Genomic DNA, 19509 nt, shown 5'->3' with positions numbered 1-19509 from the left:
AACACGCATACGCACACAGTAGCACGCAGCAATGGCGGAACAGGTAAGTCCTTCGAGCGAGCACGCGCCTCCCTTCCATGGAACTTTTTCCCTATCAATCGTTGATGTTAGTATATATATGGAAGCTGGTGGATTTTAACCATTCTAATTTGAACTGATTTGCAGACTGAGAAGGCGTTCTTGAAGCAGCCTAAGGTGTTCCTTTGGTAAGAGCATGTTTACGCAATATTACATTTGTTAGCGTGATAATGTATGTTGAACTACATTATGGACAAAAATTGTCGTTGGGGCTAAGTAACTTCTATCCGTTAATGCAAACAACTTGTGGTGATTGTGGCAGAAGAGCTCCGTTGCATTTATTTGTGCAACAAATAATTCTGCTAGTTAACAAATTTGGATGTGTTGGGTTTCACTTTTTACTCATTCTTTTGCTGATTGTATTTGTAGCTCCAAGAAATCGGGGAAGGGTAAGGCTCCTGGAAAGGGAGGGAACCGGTACTGGAAGAGCATTGGGTTAGGATTCAAAACACCACGCGAGGCCATTGAAGGTCCAACTTTGTTAATTATATTTTCTTTTGTATCTTCTGTTTGTGTGATATTGTCTTGTTAAATGATGTACCTCTTGTTTTTGTTGTCTTTTCTCTTGGTTTTGCTATGATTTTTGTTCAATTTGCTTAATGATGTCTGTGTTTTTATCACACATTCTTTTCCAAGTTTGGATAACTTATTCACTTATCAAGTTGTTAGAAATCTGGATTAACATAAACTTCTGTATGTTTATTAAACCGCAATGTGTTGATTTTTTATTTTTTTTAATGCTTAGGAAGCTATTGGATCAGAGTTTAATATTCTGAGAAATATTGCTTTAGTAGAACTAGTTCAACGCCAAGTGAACTTCATATGAATTGTTTCTATTGTGGTCTTTTACTTTTCTATTTTTGTGCAATTATAGCCATCTGATTTTTTGCCCCCTCACTAAGTAGACTTGCTGCCACTCTGTTCACGCGCCTAAATGTTTTACCATGGTATTTGATTTTTGTAGATTCTTCCGTTTCTGATGCATGGCAGGCTCTTCTAAGTGGCATTACTGTATCTTTAATGAAACTGAATATACTCATTTCTTGTTGATTTGACTCTTTCTTGTTTTAGTATCTTATGAAATCAACTGTCTGACAAAATGCTTATCTCTTACTTTGTATTTTCAATTTTATTGATGTGTTATAGTCATCCCATCATTGTATGTTGACTGTTGGGTACCCCCTTTCCAGGCACATACATCGACAAGAAATGCCCATTCACTGGGAGTGTGTCCATTAGAGGCCGTATCCTTGCCGGGACCTGCCACAGTGCAAAGATGATGAGGACGATCGTAGTTAGGCGGAACTACCTGCATTGGGTGAAGAAATACCAGAGGTATCATAATGCTTTTAATGAACTTGCTATAATCTTTCCATTCCCTGATTGTTTCATGGTGATCTACAGATATGAGAAGAGGCATTCAAATATTCCTGCACATATATCCCCATGCTTCCGTGTGAAGGAAGGTGACCATGTCATCATTGGCCAGTGCAGGCTAGTACCTCACCTTCATTATTATTTTACTTGTCAGAATATCTGGAATTTATATTTGTGATGGTTTTCTTTATCTTCTTGCAGGCCCTTGTCAAAAACTGTGAGGTTTAATGTTCTTAAGGTGATACCAGCTGGTTCTTCTGGTCGTGGAAAGAAGGCTTTTACAGGGATGTGAGTTAGGCAATCTGAATTTCATGTTAAATGTTAAGGGTTTATCGAAGGATGGCTTTTAGACTTTTGCTTTTCAGTTGGAACTATTACCATTAACTTTGCCTTGATGGCTTAAATTTTTGTGTTTTGTGAACTTATACTCTTTATTAGCCTTTCTGTTGATACTTCTCAAAAAGAGTATGGGGTTTATTTTCTAGAGTTTAATAATGCATAATTTACTATGTGTATATGTTATTTAATAGTTGGCATTCATGGATGGTGGACGGCAGGTTTTTTCCTTTGCTATTATGCAAAGAGGTTTTAGTTTCATCCAGTTGAATTTGAACATCTTTCAAATTCAGAATCTGGATTAGGATGTATGCTAGGATGTTCGAATTATGGTTACCTTTAGCATCATTTATGGTTAAGACTTTTTGGGCTATTACTGTTACCAATTGATTTTGTGAAGCTGTGGCAGAAAATTACCAATACTGCATAATAGCTCTCTTCATGAGCTGTCCCTTGTGATGATTTGTGAAGCCATTGATGCTCCAGTTGTTTTGACTAAAATAGGTGATGTATAGCACCTCAAGATTTGGGAAATTTTGCTGTATTATAGTTGTATCGGAAATTCAATGCCGTTACTGCTTGTGAAACGTTATGATGGTTGCTGTTGTGGTCATGGGCACTATTCTAGGGTACTGGGTTAAAGTGTAGGGCATATTATTCCAGTGAGTATGAGACATACTGCAACTTGGCAGGTTGTAGCACATGTGAGCGTTACTATAGTTGAAGCTTGTAATACATTGAATTTTTATGTAGAGCTTAAAGTTGACAATTGGCACAAAGATAAGGCGAATCTCTTAATCTGGGCATTTGATGCCCTGTGCCAATTGACAAAGACTGGCCTTTCTTGCTGGGAGATTGTTGACGAACCTTTAGCTGATAATATCGACCTATCATGAATGAATTGAAAATAGCTGATAATATCGACCTAGTCATTAACGAATTAAAAATAATAGTGGATGGAATTTGTAACACGAAATAGTCTGTTTGTGGATGATTGATTTTGAAGTCAATTTTTCATGCCTTTCAGGAACTGTCGTTGCTCGACTAAGGCATGCGTTAAATATTCTCTACTGATCTGATTTAACTATGCGTCCATTTCACTCCACAATGAGCAATAATAATTGATGACAGTTGTTGGAAAATTGCAACCAAATTCCTTGTAAAATCGACGATACCATTGTAATTCTGTTGTCTTACATTGGGAAGCTGACGTGGTGGGATATATATTTATGTCATTCAACAGCTGCGGTAATATTCGATAACTACTATATGAACTTGCACAATCTGCAAATCTACCGTTCTTTATTTATGATGGCGTGGAGGAAACATATCGTATAGGATGGACTAATTGTTTTTTGACTTGTCCTTACATATCTTTAATTGGTGTGATGCACCATTCGCTCCACCTTAAATAGATTAATGCATATTATTTTTTTAATACGCGATATGTGTATATTAAATGAAATATAAGATATATACATAGATACAATCAAATATATCAAATATGTAATAAATAGTGACAAATATAAAATTGGATTTATATATACAGAGATGGAATCAGATATGAAATAGAAATCCAATTAGAATAAAACTGGTTCTTACCCAGCAACAAAAGTAGTACTACTCAAATACCATGATTCTAATGGAATATTTATTATAGACACTAGGCTAGTATTATCCAAATCCGACCCAAATTCTACCACCCGCAGGCTCAGTAATATATATACACAGAGAGAGAAAAATCCAGAAATTCCATTGTGATAATAGGAATATTTAAAAATTTTTTATGAAAATTTAAGTATCAAATACCTCATGTGATATAAAATAAAGTTAGAAAAACCTCTTCAGTATAGAAATTGAGCCAACACGCTTTTGACTGCGAATTTGCTATAAAAATACTGTTTTTTTTTTTTTACATTTTTTTCCTTCTCTCACATCTAATATATATAATATTATATATTTATTAATAATAAAATATTATTTTATATAATAATTATGTAATTAAATATATAATAAAATATAATTTTAATTAAATTAATTAAAAATAATATATTTAAAAAAAACACACACTTGGCCACCGTCGCCGTCGCTGTTGAAGAGGAGGGCGCCGCCTCCTCACCCATGGGCGATGGCCGTCGGGTGGTGGGGCGAAGGAAGGGGAGGAGGGAGGCGGGGGGTTATAATTTTTATTTTGAATTGTTTTATAAATTATAATTATATATATTACAAATATATTTTAATAGTTATAAATGATATATATTATAAATTAAAATAATTATATATTAATATATTTAGTTTGATCGGTTGACTAGAAGGGGTATTTTAGTTATTGTTTCTAAAAAAATAGGTTCAAATTGACCAGGGGTCGGTATGATTATTTATTCATAACATAAGAATAATTTTTGGTATAAAAAATTTTATAGAGGGATTTTTGGTATTTTAATATATTACGGGGGGTCAAAATGAATTTAGCCGTATATATATATACATATACTCTCTTTAACCTTCTGCAAGTCTTGACATTCAGAATACAACTAGCAAAATCATTGTTCTGATATTGGTGTCCTCCCACAACCAAACCATGTACAGAGTTGCGAGCGCATCGGAGTACCTTGTGATCACCGGCGTTGGGATCTCTGATATCAAAATCGCAAAGAAAGCATGGATTCTTCCTGGCCAATCCTACACCGTGTTTGACGTCTCCCCAGTGAACTACACCTTTGAGGTGCAGGCCATGAGCGCCGAGAAGCTCCCTTTTGTCCTTCCTGCCGTCTTCACCATCGGCCCTCGTGTCGATGACGAGTCTAGCCTCCTCAAGTACGCCAAGCTCATCTCCCCTCACGACAAGCTCTCTCACCACGTTAAAGAACTCGTTCAGGGCATCATCGAAGGGGAGACTAGAGTTTTGGCGGCTTCCATGACCATGGAGGAGATTTTCAGAGGGACCAAAGAGTTTAAGCAGGAAGTGTTTGAGAAAGTCCAGCTTGAGTTGAACCAGTTTGGGCTGTTGATCTACAACGCAAATGTTAAGCAGCTGGTTGACGTGCCGGGGCACGAGTATTTCTCATATTTGGGCCAGAAAACTCAGATGGAAGCCGCCAATCAGGCCAGAGTCGATGTTGCAGAGGCCAGGATGAAGGGAGAGATTGGTGCAAAGCTGAGGGAAGGGCAGACTCTTCAAAATGCAGCCAAAATCGACGCGGAGACGAAGATCATATCCACCCAGAGGCAGGGAGATGGAAAGAAAGAGGAAATAAAGGTAAGGACAGAGGTAAAGGTGTATGAGAATGAGAAGGAGGCGGAGGTGGCTGAGGCCAACTCTGAGCTGGCTAAAAAGAAGGCGGGGTGGGCTAAGGAGGCGCAGGTGGCGGAGGTGGAGGCTAATAAGGCGGTGGCTTTGAGGGAAGCTGAGCTGCAGAGGCAGGTGGAGCAGATGAATGCGTTGACGCAGACAGAGAAGCTTAAGGCTGAATTTTTGAGCAAAGCTAGCGTTGAGTATGAGACAAAGGTGCTTCTTTTGTCACTTACCATGATCATGAATATTAATTAATTGGTCTACAAAACTGATGATAAAAGTCAATTAATGTTAGATTGTTGTGTTACAATATCAATAAAAAGGTGCAAGAGGCGAATTGGGAGCTTTACAAGAAACAAAAAGCTGCGGAAGCATACCTGTACGAAAAGGAGAAAGAGGCAGCAGCTCAGAAAGCGGGAGCAGAGGCTGCTTTTTACGGGCGGAAACAGATAGTTGATGGAGAATTGTATGCGAAGAAGAAGGAAGCGGAAGGGCTGATAGCGGTGGCAGAAGCTCAGGCTACATACATACGCACACTTCTTGAAGCATTGGGAGGAAACTATGGGGCTCTGAGGGACTACTTGATGATCAGTGGTGGGATGTATCAAGAAATAGCCAAGATCAATGCTGAGGCTGTGCGTGGGCTGCAGCCCAAGATCAGCATTTGGACAACAACTGGTGAGCAAGAGAGTGGTGCAGGTGCAATGAAAGAAGTAGCAGGGGTTTACAAGATGCTACCGCCGCTATTCCAGACTGTGCAGGAGCAAACTGGGATGCTGCCCCCAACATGGATGGCCAAATTGCCTAATCATGAGAATTGAATGAGGACTCTCCTACACCTACTTACCTGCTCCTACAGATTAATTATTATTAATACTAGTGCTGCTGCTTGTTTGCTCTCTCTCTCGTCTCTCTCTCTCTTATGTACTTTTGTTATAACTTATAATAATAATAATTCAGTTATATCCTTGACTAGATGGATCATAGAATGAAGAGGCAGGCAAACTTGGGCCCATTTATATATCTATCTGTTGGGTCACGGGAATTATTAAATAAGGTTGATACGGGCCGGGCCTATGAAAGCCCAATTGTACTAGTCACCCCATCTCTCTAGTCAGTGACTCGGTGGTAGTGGTACAAAGTGTGGGTCCCACAAATCCAGTCACTTTTTCCCGCCATTTGTCACCCCCCCCTCTTTTTCCCCCCCACACCACACAGAAAAAAGCAGAGAAGAAAGCTCCTCTACTTCCCGCAACAGCATCTGACGGCTCTCTTATCCCCATATACCAACTACTCAACGCTCCACATTTTGCCTTGTACTTCACGCGCACCCTCCCCGCTCCCCACACCTCACTCTCACAGTCACACTACCCTCTGTATAAAACAATTCATTTCCCACTCTCTATCATCAGACTATCCCCCCTCGTCATTTTCTCCCTCTCTCTCTCTCTCTGCACTGCACTGCACTGCACTCCATTCTGCCTTTGTTTCTATGTCCACACACACATAAATCTGTATTTATATCCCTTTCTTTCTTTCTCTCTAATTTCCCTGCCACAGTTTCTCAATTTTTACGTTTTTTGAGAATCCCATTCATGATTCTGCGGTTTCAATGCAGTAAGGTTGGGATTTTCCACCTCTGCCCAGATGTAAAATTCGTGCTAGACCAAATGTGCATCGATGCGGCAACAAACCCAGCCTGCGCCTTTACCATCGCATGATTCTCATAATCAGGTTCTAACATTCACGCGCGGCCCACCCCCTTTTTGTTTTCTGTGTGATACTTGAGATTTTTCTTGCATGTCGCTATGTCTCGATGAAATTTTGTCATCGAGTTTGTTAGCTCTCTCAATAATCCAAATGTTGTAGCATGAGAATGTTGGGCCAATTGGATGACATGGAAAACTTACGGGGAGACTCGTGCAAAATTTACTACTGTACAGTACTGCTCTTGCATGTAATAAGTTTTGTTGTTGTGGTTCTGTTCTTAGTGCCTTGCATGTTTGGAATTTTTCTGGTTGGGTTCTGTTAGCCTCGAGAGATCATTGTTCAGCTGACCATTGCTCTATGTGAAGAAATTGTTTTAATGCAAATGGAAATGACCAAAGAACCCTGTTACTTTTTCAGCACAAATTACCACTATCCTTTATTGCTCGTTCTACATTTTTACCTTGCTATGACGTAGTAAGAATTTGGTCAACACTGGCGTTAAACATTTTAGCTTATATTAAATCCTCTGGTTTTGGGATGGTGGTGTCAGCTTGGATGGTGTTTCCTTGTACCACAAAGACATGTGGTAACTGGAATTTTGGTCTTATGGGTTTTTGGATTTAAACAAGCAAAAAGTTTAATGTATCTTATCAGACGAAGGTTGATGTCTTATAGTTGGTATGATTAGATGCTGGTTCGACTTAATTAACACTAACATCTATGTAAATTAGCTGCGCACTAGAAATCAGGAGGATCAGTATACATATTGAATTCTATCTCTCCAGCACAAAGATTTTTGTGGTCTACAAGTTGAAGTACATTTGCCTAAAAGCTTATCCAAGAGGAGTCAGTATGCTTGTAACAAACCTTGTGCATAAATAAAGTAAATATGCTCTAGTATCTTTGTGACTAGTGGAGGAGAATTTTGTCTATTCTTTCTTTTGTGTGCTTATATGTATACCTGAATGCTTGTGGATATCTTATGTTATTCAATGTAGAATTGAAATAAAGGTTATTTTGTTGTTATATAATTCTTCCTCAGTACAGCTGTTAGTATGTACTTTCAGTTAATGAAGTAGTGTTGCCCTCAAAAGTTTCATTTTGCTTGCCAAACTCTATGAGATTAAACTTCTTCTTCCCAAACTTTCCCCCCTAATTGTTTCTACATGCAGGTTGTCATCTTTGTTTGCAACTCCCACAAGAATCAATTTCATTAAACCGTGGAATGATTCAAGACCACATGGTTCCTAACATCAATCGTCTTGACAGCTCAAGTGAAGCTGATCTTGGAGCTTCCTTTTTATCTCTTCTTCCGGGGCCATCAGCACACTTGCCCTGTGATCTGCAACAGTCATTGCATCTAAAGTCAGTCCCTATCTCCCATCAGGTTTCAGAAAATCATGGGACTGCCAATGCCTTCCCTGAAGGAAGTAGAGTTTCAGTTCTTCCTGGTGCATTGAGGCAGCACAACATGGAATCCCACAGTTTGATATCTAGAGAGATCTTCTGTCCCTTTATTTCATCTAAATCAAATGCGAACTGTAGCAACAGTTCTGCTCTACTTCATGCTCCAAATTTAAATTTTCAGAAATCACAGGCAGCAGCATCTCAAAACACTCGTGAGCAAGACAAAATAAAGAGTGTTTCTTCCCTAATTGGAAGCCATAATGCCGGTCCAATATATGCTAACAGGTTGAAGCTCCAGGAGTATGGTGATATAGCTGCTTTGCAGGATATTCCTGTAGAAAACAACTCTACTTCTTGTCATCATGGGCACAATCCTTCTAGCAGTTTCCCCCGTGTTTTCTGTTCAGGCATAAGTAAGTTTTTGGCACTCTCAGTTTGCTAAATACTTTTGTTGCAGCCCATATTGGTTTCGACTGACTGGATTAATGATTTCTAAAGGTGGAAATTTACTTCTCAGTGATACCGGACTTCTTGGAGTTGTTTGCACATGCCATGGTCTGTATATGTCTATCTCTAAATTCTCAGAGGTATTCACTTATGATGGTTTCCAGTTTCACTCGCTGATACTGTGAATCAATCCTTTGGTCTGTTAAGTATAATAAAAAAAAATATTTAAAACTGAAACTGTTTAGCAGCATTCAGGTAAAACCGATGTTAATCCAGGGAATGCAGTTCTTATGGACAATGGAGAGACTGTAGCTCACTGGTGGAAGAGCTTATTTTCTCAGTCTGGGGTAGGTGGATATTTACTTTTGTTTTGTCCATTAGCGGTTTGCCCATGCAATAACATTTCTGACATTCAAAAAACATCCTCCATGTAAATATAGAGAAAGGTAAAGGAAGAAACATGATCATACTATTGCCCTGGTTTTCAAGTTCTGGACTTATATATGAATATTTGCTCCAGAGACTTGATTGTTATTGACATGCGAGCAGTTCTGATTTCGTGGCCCTACTATATAGCACTAATAATTATTCTGCATGCTTTTGATCATTTAAGAGAATTCTTGCAATTTCCAAACATAAAGTTCTTTGTCTGTCATCTTGAAACTCATTAGTTTTATATCATACATGATAATACTAGTTAATCCTTTCGGAGTGATATTTCCCATTAAATATCTTAGGGAATCTAGCTAAAGGTGTACGTACAAAAGCCCTCCAATATTAATTGCTGACTCTTTTTTGGTGGACTAGGAAACTACAATTTCTAAAACCATGATGGATTGCCCACAATCATGCATGCGTGGTACATACGATGGGATTGCAATAGGCTCCCCGAGTACTTTTCACATTGATAGCATATATTTTAGTGAATGGGTTCCGGACTATGCCCTATTACTAACTGACTATTTTAAATTTAGAAGTGAAATTAAATTGCATTGATATTGGCAAGCATTTGAAGAATTAGAGGACCAAGGTGGTTATTTTTTCATCATCCTCTAGATTAGGGTATTGGAAGGTCAAAGAGGATTGGATTGGCCTGAAGGAATTTCAGCAACTTCTGGCGTGACAAATTGTCCTGTATCCAATCTGTCAAACAATACCGTCCTGTTGAATCAAGTTGGCCCTTTTAGGACTTCAGTGAGCTATGAGCTGCAACAACACAGCATAACAAATGCAAAGGAAAACCGGAGTTGCAGGAGCGTTGTTGATGAATATGCGTACCCTGGAAAAAACAGGATTTCTCCGGAATGCAACAATTCTCTTTTAAAGTGCTTCTTTAATAGTTCTGATGGCCGGCATCATGCAGGTGATCAAAAGATATGTGGACCGCGAAACTCATCTAGCATAAACACAGACAAAGCTTCTCAGTTCACTACAGTCAAACTTGATCCAATTTGTGAAAGTGCAAATTCTTTGCATGGCATTCCTAATAGTCAAGACTTAAAAAAGTCATTTAATGGCTTTAATGTTGGTAGAAGTACTAGTTTGATTGTCGAGGGGTCACGAGTTTCTCCCAAAATTGATTTGAGACGTGGGCGGCTGCCAAAGCAAAGTCAGACATTGGAGACTAAAATCCTAAATGCCTATGGATCTAGTCTGAATGGCATGAATGCAGAGCCTCCAAAAGTAATTAGTTCAGACAGGCTTCCCTGGAAAAGTATGTCAAACTCTTCTTCGCTTGGACTTGAAATTACTGGATGAATCTGCCCTTCTTCCCCTTTCCCAAGTTTTGAGATGCATTGCCTTTCTAAATATTCCGTCTAACCTGTGTTATGCAGCAGGTAATGAATTGCGAGGAAGTAAGTGGACTCTTGATTATGCAGATATTGGTTTTAGTCCTTCTGAATTGAAGGGTTCCAGCAATGTTGGAGGACCCTATGTTGCATTATCTGATTATCAGAAAGATTCATACGACGGTAACTTGGAAATGACAGACCACAATCCTCTGTTGCTTTCATGCTTCATGAACCCCAGTGAAACGTGGCAATTCAGAAATACTTATGGTAATGGCAGTGATAGTCATGTCGGTGAGAAACTGCATTATCAATCTCATGCTTCCAAAAGTGAGAAAGTTTGTTTTCCTTGGAGTAGAGTGGGTTGTAGCATTAAGAATTTTGATACGAATGTGTCAAATGCTCAGAATCACATGAGCAAGGGAAAAGAAGTGGAATGGGCTGTGAGTAGCTTGCTTGGTACAGCCAAATCAAGTACTGAATCCTCCAAAAGACTTAAGGAAGATATGAAGACTTTTAATGTAGTTGTGGATGAGAGCTCCTCCAATTACTCCCCTGCCTTTCATGAGAAGAGCCCCAAATTGCACCAGATGTCTGCCATGATTGTGGATGAGTCACTTGGTAGAGACACATTACATAACTGCAGGAAGATTTCTTCGCACTCTGACGTTAGGCAATTTAATCATGATCATGTCAAACCTATCCAAAATTCCATTAATTCTGAGGATGCATCAATGGGGTACAAAACTTCATTTTTTGTTCAAAGTGCAACTCCAACATCGTTAACCAAAAATTGTAATGGAATAAACTCAAGTTTGCAAGATCAGAATATGGAAATGTCTGCAGTGAGGAACATGTTGGGATTATCTGACGGAGATAATGCCCCTGTTTCTGTTAGAAAAGTCCAATATTCTGGGAAACTCAGAAAACCATGTGTACAGTCACTGTTGACTATCACCCCATCAATGTCAAATGATCATGTACATCTACTTGATTCTTCAAGGACGGCAAAAATTCCTGAAGTTGGAGAGAAGTTGACATTACCTGGTAGTACTTGTTGGACGGGCCATAACAGTGAAACATATGGTACAATGACAGGTAAATGTTCCTAGCAATGCGAATATTTTAGCCTTGCATATACTGCATAATTTGCTCCCAGAATACTCCTCTGAAAATCAGTAGCAAATAGACATGTATACCATTTTAGATTCAAATAAGCTCTACAATTTTTCATCATTCTCACCAGGAAGGTCTTTCTACACTGAAGATTGTGATCTTCCTCCTGTGGAGCGGCTATTCATGAGGTACGTGTTATTGATTTCCCTTTCCTTTTTCTGGTTTGTAAACATCCATCAAAGCTGCTATGATGTCTTTGCTCTATGTATAAGTGCGGTATATGTACTCTTTTGGTTGAAATCACCAAGTACACAATCAACCAAGAACCATCTCTTTCTCACGACGTATGATGCGTATGATGCCTTTTTCTTTTCTTTTTTCTGGTCGTACTGTTTTTCTACTGGAACAGAATTGGTGAATCAACTTTACAGTTTATTGTGCTTTATTTATCATTCTGAAAAAGTTTAGGAAGAGGACTAATTACACAAATAGTTTAGGTCTGCGTATTGGTATCTATCACATTTCCTGTTGATTGCATAAAGAATCAATATATATGGCCTCAATGAATTCACTGTAAAAGGATAAAAATAGTACAAACCCCTTGCACATTACAAAATATTACAGTCATCCGTGTAACTATTACGTTAGGGAGGGTAAAGTTGTCTTTTAGTAATTCTGATTGACCTAATCCCAACTACCTGAGGGGGGAGACATAATTTTGCAACTAAGAATGGAAGTTGTTGTAATTACCCATAGTAATAGGGGAAACAGAGCACTGTAGTGAACCCTTTGGCAAAATGGTAAACTATTCAAGGGAAAGGGGAGGATGTTGGGGCCTGTGCCAAATTGATGCATTGAAGTACCGTTGCTTACAAATACTTTTACAAAGTGAAGCATTATTTGCAACTATTTGAAAATGACTGTTCCTCACTACGTCCCTTTTTTACCTTTTTCTCTTCTGATTTGCTTTTCTTTCTGATTATAATAAAACACAGACCTGGGGGAATTGAATGCAACCTTACTCACAGCAAGAAAGAGCAATTCTCTCAAGGTTTACCATATGCCTGTGTACCTAAGAATTGCAGCTGTACTGTTCAAGCCAATTGTTTGACTGGGAAATATGACTTAAATGGTCATGCTTGTTGTACTTTGACAAAAAAGGGGGATAGAGCTGGAGCGACCACAAGTTTATTCAATTCAAATCTGAATGACAGTTGTATTTTCCATGAGAGGGGGGTCAAAACTCTAGAGAAAACTCAAAATTTTGTGGCCCCCGAAATGAAAAGGGTTGAATCTCATTCTTTTCAATGGAGAGATGTGCCAGGAAAAATAATGGAGCATTGGAGTTCAGCAAGTAAAAAACAGGAAGCTGGTTCATTTAACACATCTCTAGTAAGTCCTGCTGCTGATGGTACGAAATGCTTTACTGGATTTGCTCAAAATGTTGTCCCCTTGCAGGAGCATGAAATATCTAATATCTCTTCTGGTTGTTCTGCTCCTGATATCACTCAGTTATCCATTGAGGTTAATAAGAAAGATTCTTGTACTGTTGAAGGCAGGGATATCAAATGTGCAAATAACCTTGGTCTGGATGAAGGATCAGGAAATGATAGAACTTGGTCATCTGATGATGCACTTGATAATGAAAACTGTACTGAATTCTTGGGCTCTCCTTCCACAATCAACTTGATCAAGAGTGGACCTTTGAAAGTAGTTCAAAGGAAACCATCTCTTGGTCTCATTGAAGAGATAAGACTCCAAAATTCATTAAGGTCTGAAAATGCATCAAATCAGATTAAGAGAAGCTCCACCATTCAGGCAGAGAGTGGTCCCATACAAAAGTTTGATGTAAAATCCAAAAAGAGAAGGAAAACAGTTAAATGGATGAAGTTGGATGCACCAATTTGTGTATCTGGGCAATCCTCCTTTAATTATGAATCTCCGAAAGGCACCGAGGAAATTGGACAGAATGCTCATTCATTCTGGAATATGCCGATGCCAATTGGATGTGATCAAGTCAGTTCTGGCATTTTTTCGGACTCTGTTGAGCAAAGTTTCAAGCAGAGGAAGTCTGCGTCCCTTCCTGCCAAAGAGATATCCATCAAATGTGACTTGCATAAAGTTTATCATCAAGCAGAGCAGCAGACTATTGAAGCACATAAAAGTTTCAGGATTTGTGATCCTTTAGAAACTACTGATATGTTCAGAAGGAAAAGGTTAAGATCAGATGACAGTAAAAAAATTCGAGAAATCTGTTGTAACAGTGCTGAATTGACTGCAAAATTGACATCATCAGGTTGCCCTTCCAATTCCTTGGTTGAGACTAACTTCTGCAGATGGATGGCCAGACCTACAGTGTTTGGCAAGTATGGAATTATTTCTAATGGTAATCCATCAAAACCAACGAAAATTATTCCGCTGAGGAAAATTTTCAAGATTGCAGCATCTCATGCAGGTAAAAGCACCGAGAGTGCCACATCCATTTATCACCATGATAAACTGAAGTCCGCGCCAGTAAAAGTGAAAAAGATGAGTGTTAGGCATGCCAAGGAAATGTCTTTAAGTCAGAAAGTTCTAAGGGGTCAAATCAGAAAAGGTGGAGCTAACGTTTTGCTACCTATGGAACTTGAACCTTGTCATCTGAATGCTGAAATAGAGACAGCATCCTGCTTTGCAACTAATGGAAATGATGATCTGTCAAATACTTCAAACAAAAGCAACTCTTATGGCATTACAGATGGCATACCTGGGTATAATCTGAAACGCAAGTTCAAGGAAAGTCGAAAGCGCAGCCTCAGTGAACTTTTAGTCAAAGGTACTTATAGTTAGTGTCACAACGCACCAAATACATCTGAATTTCAGGCTCTGGCTTTCTTGATGCTGATGATTTTGGAGTGACTCGTCAACTTGGTGATTAAATGAAATGCTCTACACAGAGCATTCTCTCTGTTGGATCCTTGTGCTATATTTCTGGCTGGTTGCCAGAATTCTTTATTGTGCATTGTAGGCTTGTAGGCTTCTCTTATTATAGTTTTATTTGACCCATCCATTGCCCATACTGTTGATTTCCACTTTCCATATTTTTCATTTTGCTTCAACTGTTTCCATTTATATGTTTACTAGTATTAGTATAGCCCTTGATCAGTTAGTACAAAAGATGCTTTACTCAGATTAAGTTGCCAATTTCCAAAATCAGAATTTGATATTTATACTGTAGTTTTATCCAAATATAATTGCAAAAAGGTTCTCTAGTATTTCCTTAGGTTACAATGTCATTTTGTACATATATTTAGCTTGCTTGATAGAACTCTTTTAAAGTTGCCATTAAACACAAAGAGAAAAGGGAAAAGAAAATTAATTTTCTGTGTATTCTTAAGATGGTAAATCCTTATCCTTGCTCCTTGTTTTGCCCTTGATAGTAGGGGGCCCTGGATCCACCACTGGTAATTGGCATTATAATATGTGCTTCTCAAACATATAGACCAGGACCATCTGTTGTCCCAAGCAACTGGGTGACCTCCTATATAAGTATGAAGAATTCATTAATATGATAGTGGAACCTAACTAAAGCTTGCAGTGGTTTGCCTCACTTCATTTTGAATGTATCTTGTGAAGGTAAAAGACAGATACGCGATATCATGCTGAGCCGAATTTGAGGGAGCAAAATAGTAAAGTTGAAATTAAGTAATTTCATAAAGATAAAAGGTGGGGAAATTTGTGATGATTTTATGAAATCTTCCAGGAAGGATTAGGATACTAGGTATTATAGAAGGGGATGGTGCATGGCATCTGATTGTATGTGGCAATGAAGAGTAGATTATGGCAACTATGTGCTCCTTTGTACTCTTATGTCTCTATGGGTGTAATGCTATCACTTTTCACTTATTCTGGTGCAGGGGCATTTCCATTGTGGAATGTCAATGGGATCCTCAATGAAATTCCAAAACATGTTTTTGGCTGGTTATATGGTTAGCCAGGAGAATTTATGGGTGCCCCACAAAGATTGTCAATTAATATTCTGGATGGATATATATCTTTTATTGCTTCAGATTCATATTTAACAATGTACTGAAACTGAAAGTCATTTGTCAATATACAACAGGGAATGGTTTTAAAGACGTGAACTCTTCTGTTATGAAGAATTCTACATCTGTATGCCAAACAACGGGCAAATGTTTGGGGGAGTTGATGGAGGATGATACACGTGATACAGTTCAAACAAATGAAATGCATAATTGTACGAGGTGCGCACTATGCCCACTGTTTTGTCTAGCCTAATTTGTACAGTGCTGTATAACCAGTCATGAGAATCATTAATTGTTTTTGTAACCTATAATGTTGGGTATTTTATAGATACTCAGAGAAGCACCAACCTAGAAGTTCAAACATGTTTTCTTCTGTTTGTGGGAATTCAGACAGAGATGAATCTGATCAGTTATTAGAGTGCAACGGGTTCTTAATTAAGGTTTGTATTGCTGGCTTCATCTCTTCTTTGTTCATTTTCATTCCCTTTATGGTTGCATTGTTGTCCAATAGTGCGAAAAACTGCCAAGTATGCAATACAGGAATGCATCAGGCTTACTTTTTCATATATGAGTACCTAAACTCACTGGTACTCTGAACTTGTGAAAAGAATTTCAGAAAACACCATAAGAGTTGTAAAATAGTTTTGGTGAATAAATTAATGAAACTATTTGAGACCTTTTTCCATCTGACTGCTTGTCCTGAACGTTGAATTAGTTGGATTTCCTGCTCGTGAAACTAAACAAAATATTGAAAGAACATGAGGAGAAATTAACAGCTCAAAGTAAACCACTGAACAGTAGCAAATTGAGATGATGTCTACTCAATTATCAGGTCAAAACATTTGGTGCATGCAGTTGGACTTGAGGAAATTGTAATTATTTGACATGAATTCTGCTGGAGATGCTTGTGGTGTCTGAGCCACTCTACTGAGTGCATGCCATGCTGTGTGTCTGAGCTTCACAACTTTACAGCTCTCAAATGCATTATCAGATGCATAACTGTTGGATATCCACAAGCCCTCATTTGCATCCCTCATGAAACACACTCCACCAGTCAACATATATGGCTGCTCTTTGTTCTTTCTGTTTATCGTGAGAAATTGTCCATCTAGAACTCCTGTTCTCTGATTGGGATCTTCAGTTCAGCAACTGTAAGGATACTGAAAGCAGTGGCTTTCTACTATAAGATGGTACCTATACTTTCAACAAGGTGCCAAAATTGCCCTGTTGTTGAACAGACCACCTGTGATTAATATTGTACACATTTTTCTGCAGATTGCTTGATGTTGTGTATTCTCAGTTGCTAAGAACCATGTCTATGGGTTTAATAATAGATCATTTGTGAAATCTCAGCAGTTTGTGGGAAATAGCTCGTCAATTCCTCATAATAATTTGCTATATTCAGTGCTAAAAGAAGCTACAATTTTCAATGAGTGCATCTATCGCAATTTCTTTTCTTCTCAATCACCTTTTTAAATACATTTCATTTTAACTTAACGTCCAATGGAATAGCAGATAATTTGAGTTATTCAAAAAAGTTGGTTTAAGTATTTATTCCTCCTGATAATAACTGAAGTTGTATTAGTGTTTTCCCATCGTCAGAAACGGAATGGTTAATTATTTAGTTTACTCTAACTTTGAGTTGAAATTAACTCACCACTTTTTGCAATAGGGGCTGGGGATTAAGGCTGAAGCTGCTAATAATGAGGATATAAGCTTAAACAGAAGATGCATGCTCCATGCATCATCCAGCATGTTTATTCCTGACAGTGAGGGGGAAAGCCTTCCACTTGGAGAGATAGGCGCCTGTGCTCGAACTGAGGTATCCAAGTCATCATATCATCTGAGTTATTGCTTGTTGCAGACTCGAGGTTCCTTTCTAATGTTCCACACTTATATGCATTAGGGTTACAAGGGTCGAAAAAGAGAAGGCTTTTTGCACAATCATCCTCAAGATGCAAAAGGAAATGCTGGTTGCCTTGTTCCACAAGAACAGCTTAATGTTTGGCTGCACATTCATCGGCAAAAGCCACAGAGGAAAGGGTATCCGAAGCTCTCAAATTCTAGTGTCGGATCTGATTGTCGGGTATATTTCTTTAAGCATCTCTAAAGCAGATAACAGCCATGCAATGTTTCTATTCTTATATATGCTGATGTAATCTTCAGTCATTTCTCTTGTTACTGCAGAAAGCATACGCTCGCTATAAGCAGGCAAAAGGTTGGAAAAATTTGGTGGTATATAAATCAGGCATCCATGCTCTGGGTCTCTACACATCAGAGTTCATCTCTCGTGGGGCAATGGTCTGATTGATAACTATTTCCTAGTTTAAAACATAAAATTGAGACTCTAAAGTTCAATGTCAGTTGTTTTCTTCCTAGGTTGTTGAATATGTAGGCGAGATAGTGGGGCTCCGAGTCGCAGACAGAAGAGAGAGCGAATATCACTCAGGGAAAAAGTTGCAGCATAAGAGTGCATGTTATTTCTTCAGGATAGATAAAGAACACATAATTGATGCCACTCGCAAGGGTGGGATTGCCCGATTTGTGAACCATTCGTGCCAGGTAACTGTTCCATCACTAGAGATCTCCTATAAATGAAATATTTTTGCCTCTTGCAAATTAGTGCTGCGAAATCCCATTTCAGATGATATTAATGCTGGCAAAAACTAAAGATACCCTATGCTCAAACAATCACCATTGATTCATTGAATCTAATAAAATATGGAATATTTCCTGTAGAAACACCTTTGTACCACTTTCCAACATCTATCTACAAGTCCATGGACGAAATTTATTTTGAATTTTTTCTCTATTCAAAGGTGATTGACATACATTGATTTCTTCCCTTTTCCTTTTGTTGCTTGACCAGCCAAACTGTGTCGCCAAAGTTATATCTGTGAGGAATGAAAAGAAGGTAAGGCTGCATTTCCTATATAGCTATCTTCAGAATCAGAACTTCCGATGGACTTTATAAATCCTAATGTTCCTCATTCCTATTAGAGTGCCTATCAGTTTTCTGAAAGAATACTGAGTGATGATGGATGTGCAGGTGGTCTTTTTTGCTGAAAGAGACATATACCCTGGAGAGGAAATAACCTACGATTATCATTTCAACCATGAAGATGAAGGTGAGAGAATTCCTTGCTACTGTAATTCAAAGAATTGCAGGCGTTATCTGAACTGAGAGCCCCTGCCATATTGTTTTGTGGAGGAAGAACTCCTCAACAACCATCTCACATTGACCCGTAATTTTGTGTCATAAACTGGATAAAATTATTTCAGCTATATAAAACATATCTATATCTACATTTGACCTATATAAGATAAGCGTGAATCACAGGTGTTTGTTCTTATTGTCAAAAGATATATAGGCCCTTATTTGAATAATTCTTTTAATAATAAATAAGAATTAGTTAAAAAAAAAATTCTACTAAACAAGGAAAATCATTTATGCACATTGTTGTCTTTACTGCTACGCCAACTGTTTTTAATATAACAATATAGACGTATAATAACAACAAATACAGTATGAAATATTTCTATATATACTGAATAAAAAATAGATAATACCAATTAGATTCATATGAATAACATTTAAAAGTAAATTAAAAATATGAAATCAAAAATTGCAATACAAATGCAAAGGTAACATCTATATGCAATAATAATATAGCAAAGTTTGATCATGAAGAAGCATGTAAATAATACTGTTTTTTAAGTAAAACTGATTATCATAATTGTAAAAACTTATAATAGAAGTACTGATAGATCAATTTTTACTAACAATAGTTAACAAATCATTAACTAAAGATCGTTAGCATCAATAAATTTATAAATTAAAAACATTTAAAATATCATAGTAACATAATATAATATAGAGGAATACATTACAAAATAGTAATTAAAACAAAGATAGCAATATATATAA

At 37.9% G+C, this 19509-nt stretch overlaps 3 protein-coding genes across 6 annotated transcripts; all 3 read left to right on the top strand.

Annotated features, from left to right (window-relative positions):
* Nucleotides 1-1964, top strand: LOC105164544 (40S ribosomal protein S11). Its single transcript, XM_011083204.2, has 6 exons — nt 1-43; nt 166-206; nt 448-548; nt 1269-1413; nt 1483-1572; nt 1657-1964. The coding sequence occupies exons 1-6, from the start codon at nt 32-34 to the stop codon at nt 1745-1747; spliced, it is 480 nt and encodes a 159-aa protein (XP_011081506.1). The 5' UTR covers nt 1-31; the 3' UTR covers nt 1748-1964.
* LOC105165024 (flotillin-like protein 4) lies at nt 4293-5987 on the top strand. Its single transcript, XM_011083901.2, has 2 exons — nt 4293-5299; nt 5410-5987. Exons 1-2 carry the CDS (start codon nt 4373-4375, stop codon nt 5905-5907), a joined length of 1425 nt encoding a protein of 474 aa, XP_011082203.2. The 5' UTR covers nt 4293-4372; the 3' UTR covers nt 5908-5987.
* Nucleotides 6122-18949, top strand: LOC105164543. 4 transcript variants are annotated; one of them, XM_020694912.1, is made up of 16 exons: nt 6122-6820; nt 8066-8616; nt 8702-8790; nt 8899-8997; nt 9707-10364; nt 10486-11538; nt 11687-11744; nt 12552-14371; nt 15659-15800; nt 15910-16021; nt 17254-17403; nt 17488-17667; nt 17769-17882; nt 17961-18143; nt 18451-18495; nt 18631-18949. In XM_020694912.1, exons 1-16 carry the CDS (start codon nt 6804-6806, stop codon nt 18763-18765), a joined length of 5406 nt encoding a protein of 1801 aa, XP_020550571.1. In that variant the 5' UTR covers nt 6122-6803; the 3' UTR covers nt 18766-18949. The 4 variants fall into 4 exon arrangements, with proteins under 4 accessions (XP_020550571.1, XP_011081503.1, XP_011081502.1 ...); XM_011083201.2 differs by having other exon boundaries at nt 7969-8616; nt 10489-11538; XM_011083200.2 differs by having other exon boundaries at nt 7969-8616.

Source organism: Sesamum indicum, linkage group LG6 (genome assembly GCF_000512975.1).
Source record: "Sesamum indicum cultivar Zhongzhi No. 13 linkage group LG6, S_indicum_v1.0, whole genome shotgun sequence".
In the NCBI taxonomy this organism is placed as follows: Eukaryota; Viridiplantae; Streptophyta; class Magnoliopsida; order Lamiales; family Pedaliaceae; genus Sesamum; species Sesamum indicum.
The sequence above is the reverse complement of the archived record's forward strand: the minus strand, read 5'-3'. Positions and strand labels throughout refer to the sequence as shown.

Excerpts from the sequence above, each read along its gene's own strand:
- LOC105164544 (XM_011083204.2), top strand. Across the intron at positions 207-447 it reads CAGCCTAAGGTGTTCCTTTG|CTCCAAGAAATCGGGGAAGG; the intron begins GTAAGAGCATGT and ends TTGTATTTGTAG. Across the intron at positions 1,573-1,656 it reads GTCATCATTGGCCAGTGCAG|GCCCTTGTCAAAAACTGTGA; the intron begins GCTAGTACCTCA and ends ATCTTCTTGCAG.
- LOC105165024 (XM_011083901.2), top strand. The coding sequence starts at position 4,373 with ATGTACAGAGTTGCGAGCGCATCGGAGTACCTTGTGATCACCGGCGTT. Across the intron at positions 5,300-5,409 it reads GCGTTGAGTATGAGACAAAG|GTGCAAGAGGCGAATTGGGA; the intron begins GTGCTTCTTTTG and ends ATCAATAAAAAG.
- LOC105164543 (XM_011083200.2), top strand. The coding sequence starts at position 8,022 with ATGATTCAAGACCACATGGTTCCTAACATCAATCGTCTTGACAGCTCA. Across the intron at positions 10,365-10,485 it reads AGACAGGCTTCCCTGGAAAA|CAGGTAATGAATTGCGAGGA; the intron begins GTATGTCAAACT and ends TGTGTTATGCAG. Across the intron at positions 17,883-17,960 it reads TCATCTCTCGTGGGGCAATG|GTTGTTGAATATGTAGGCGA; the intron begins GTCTGATTGATA and ends TTTTCTTCCTAG.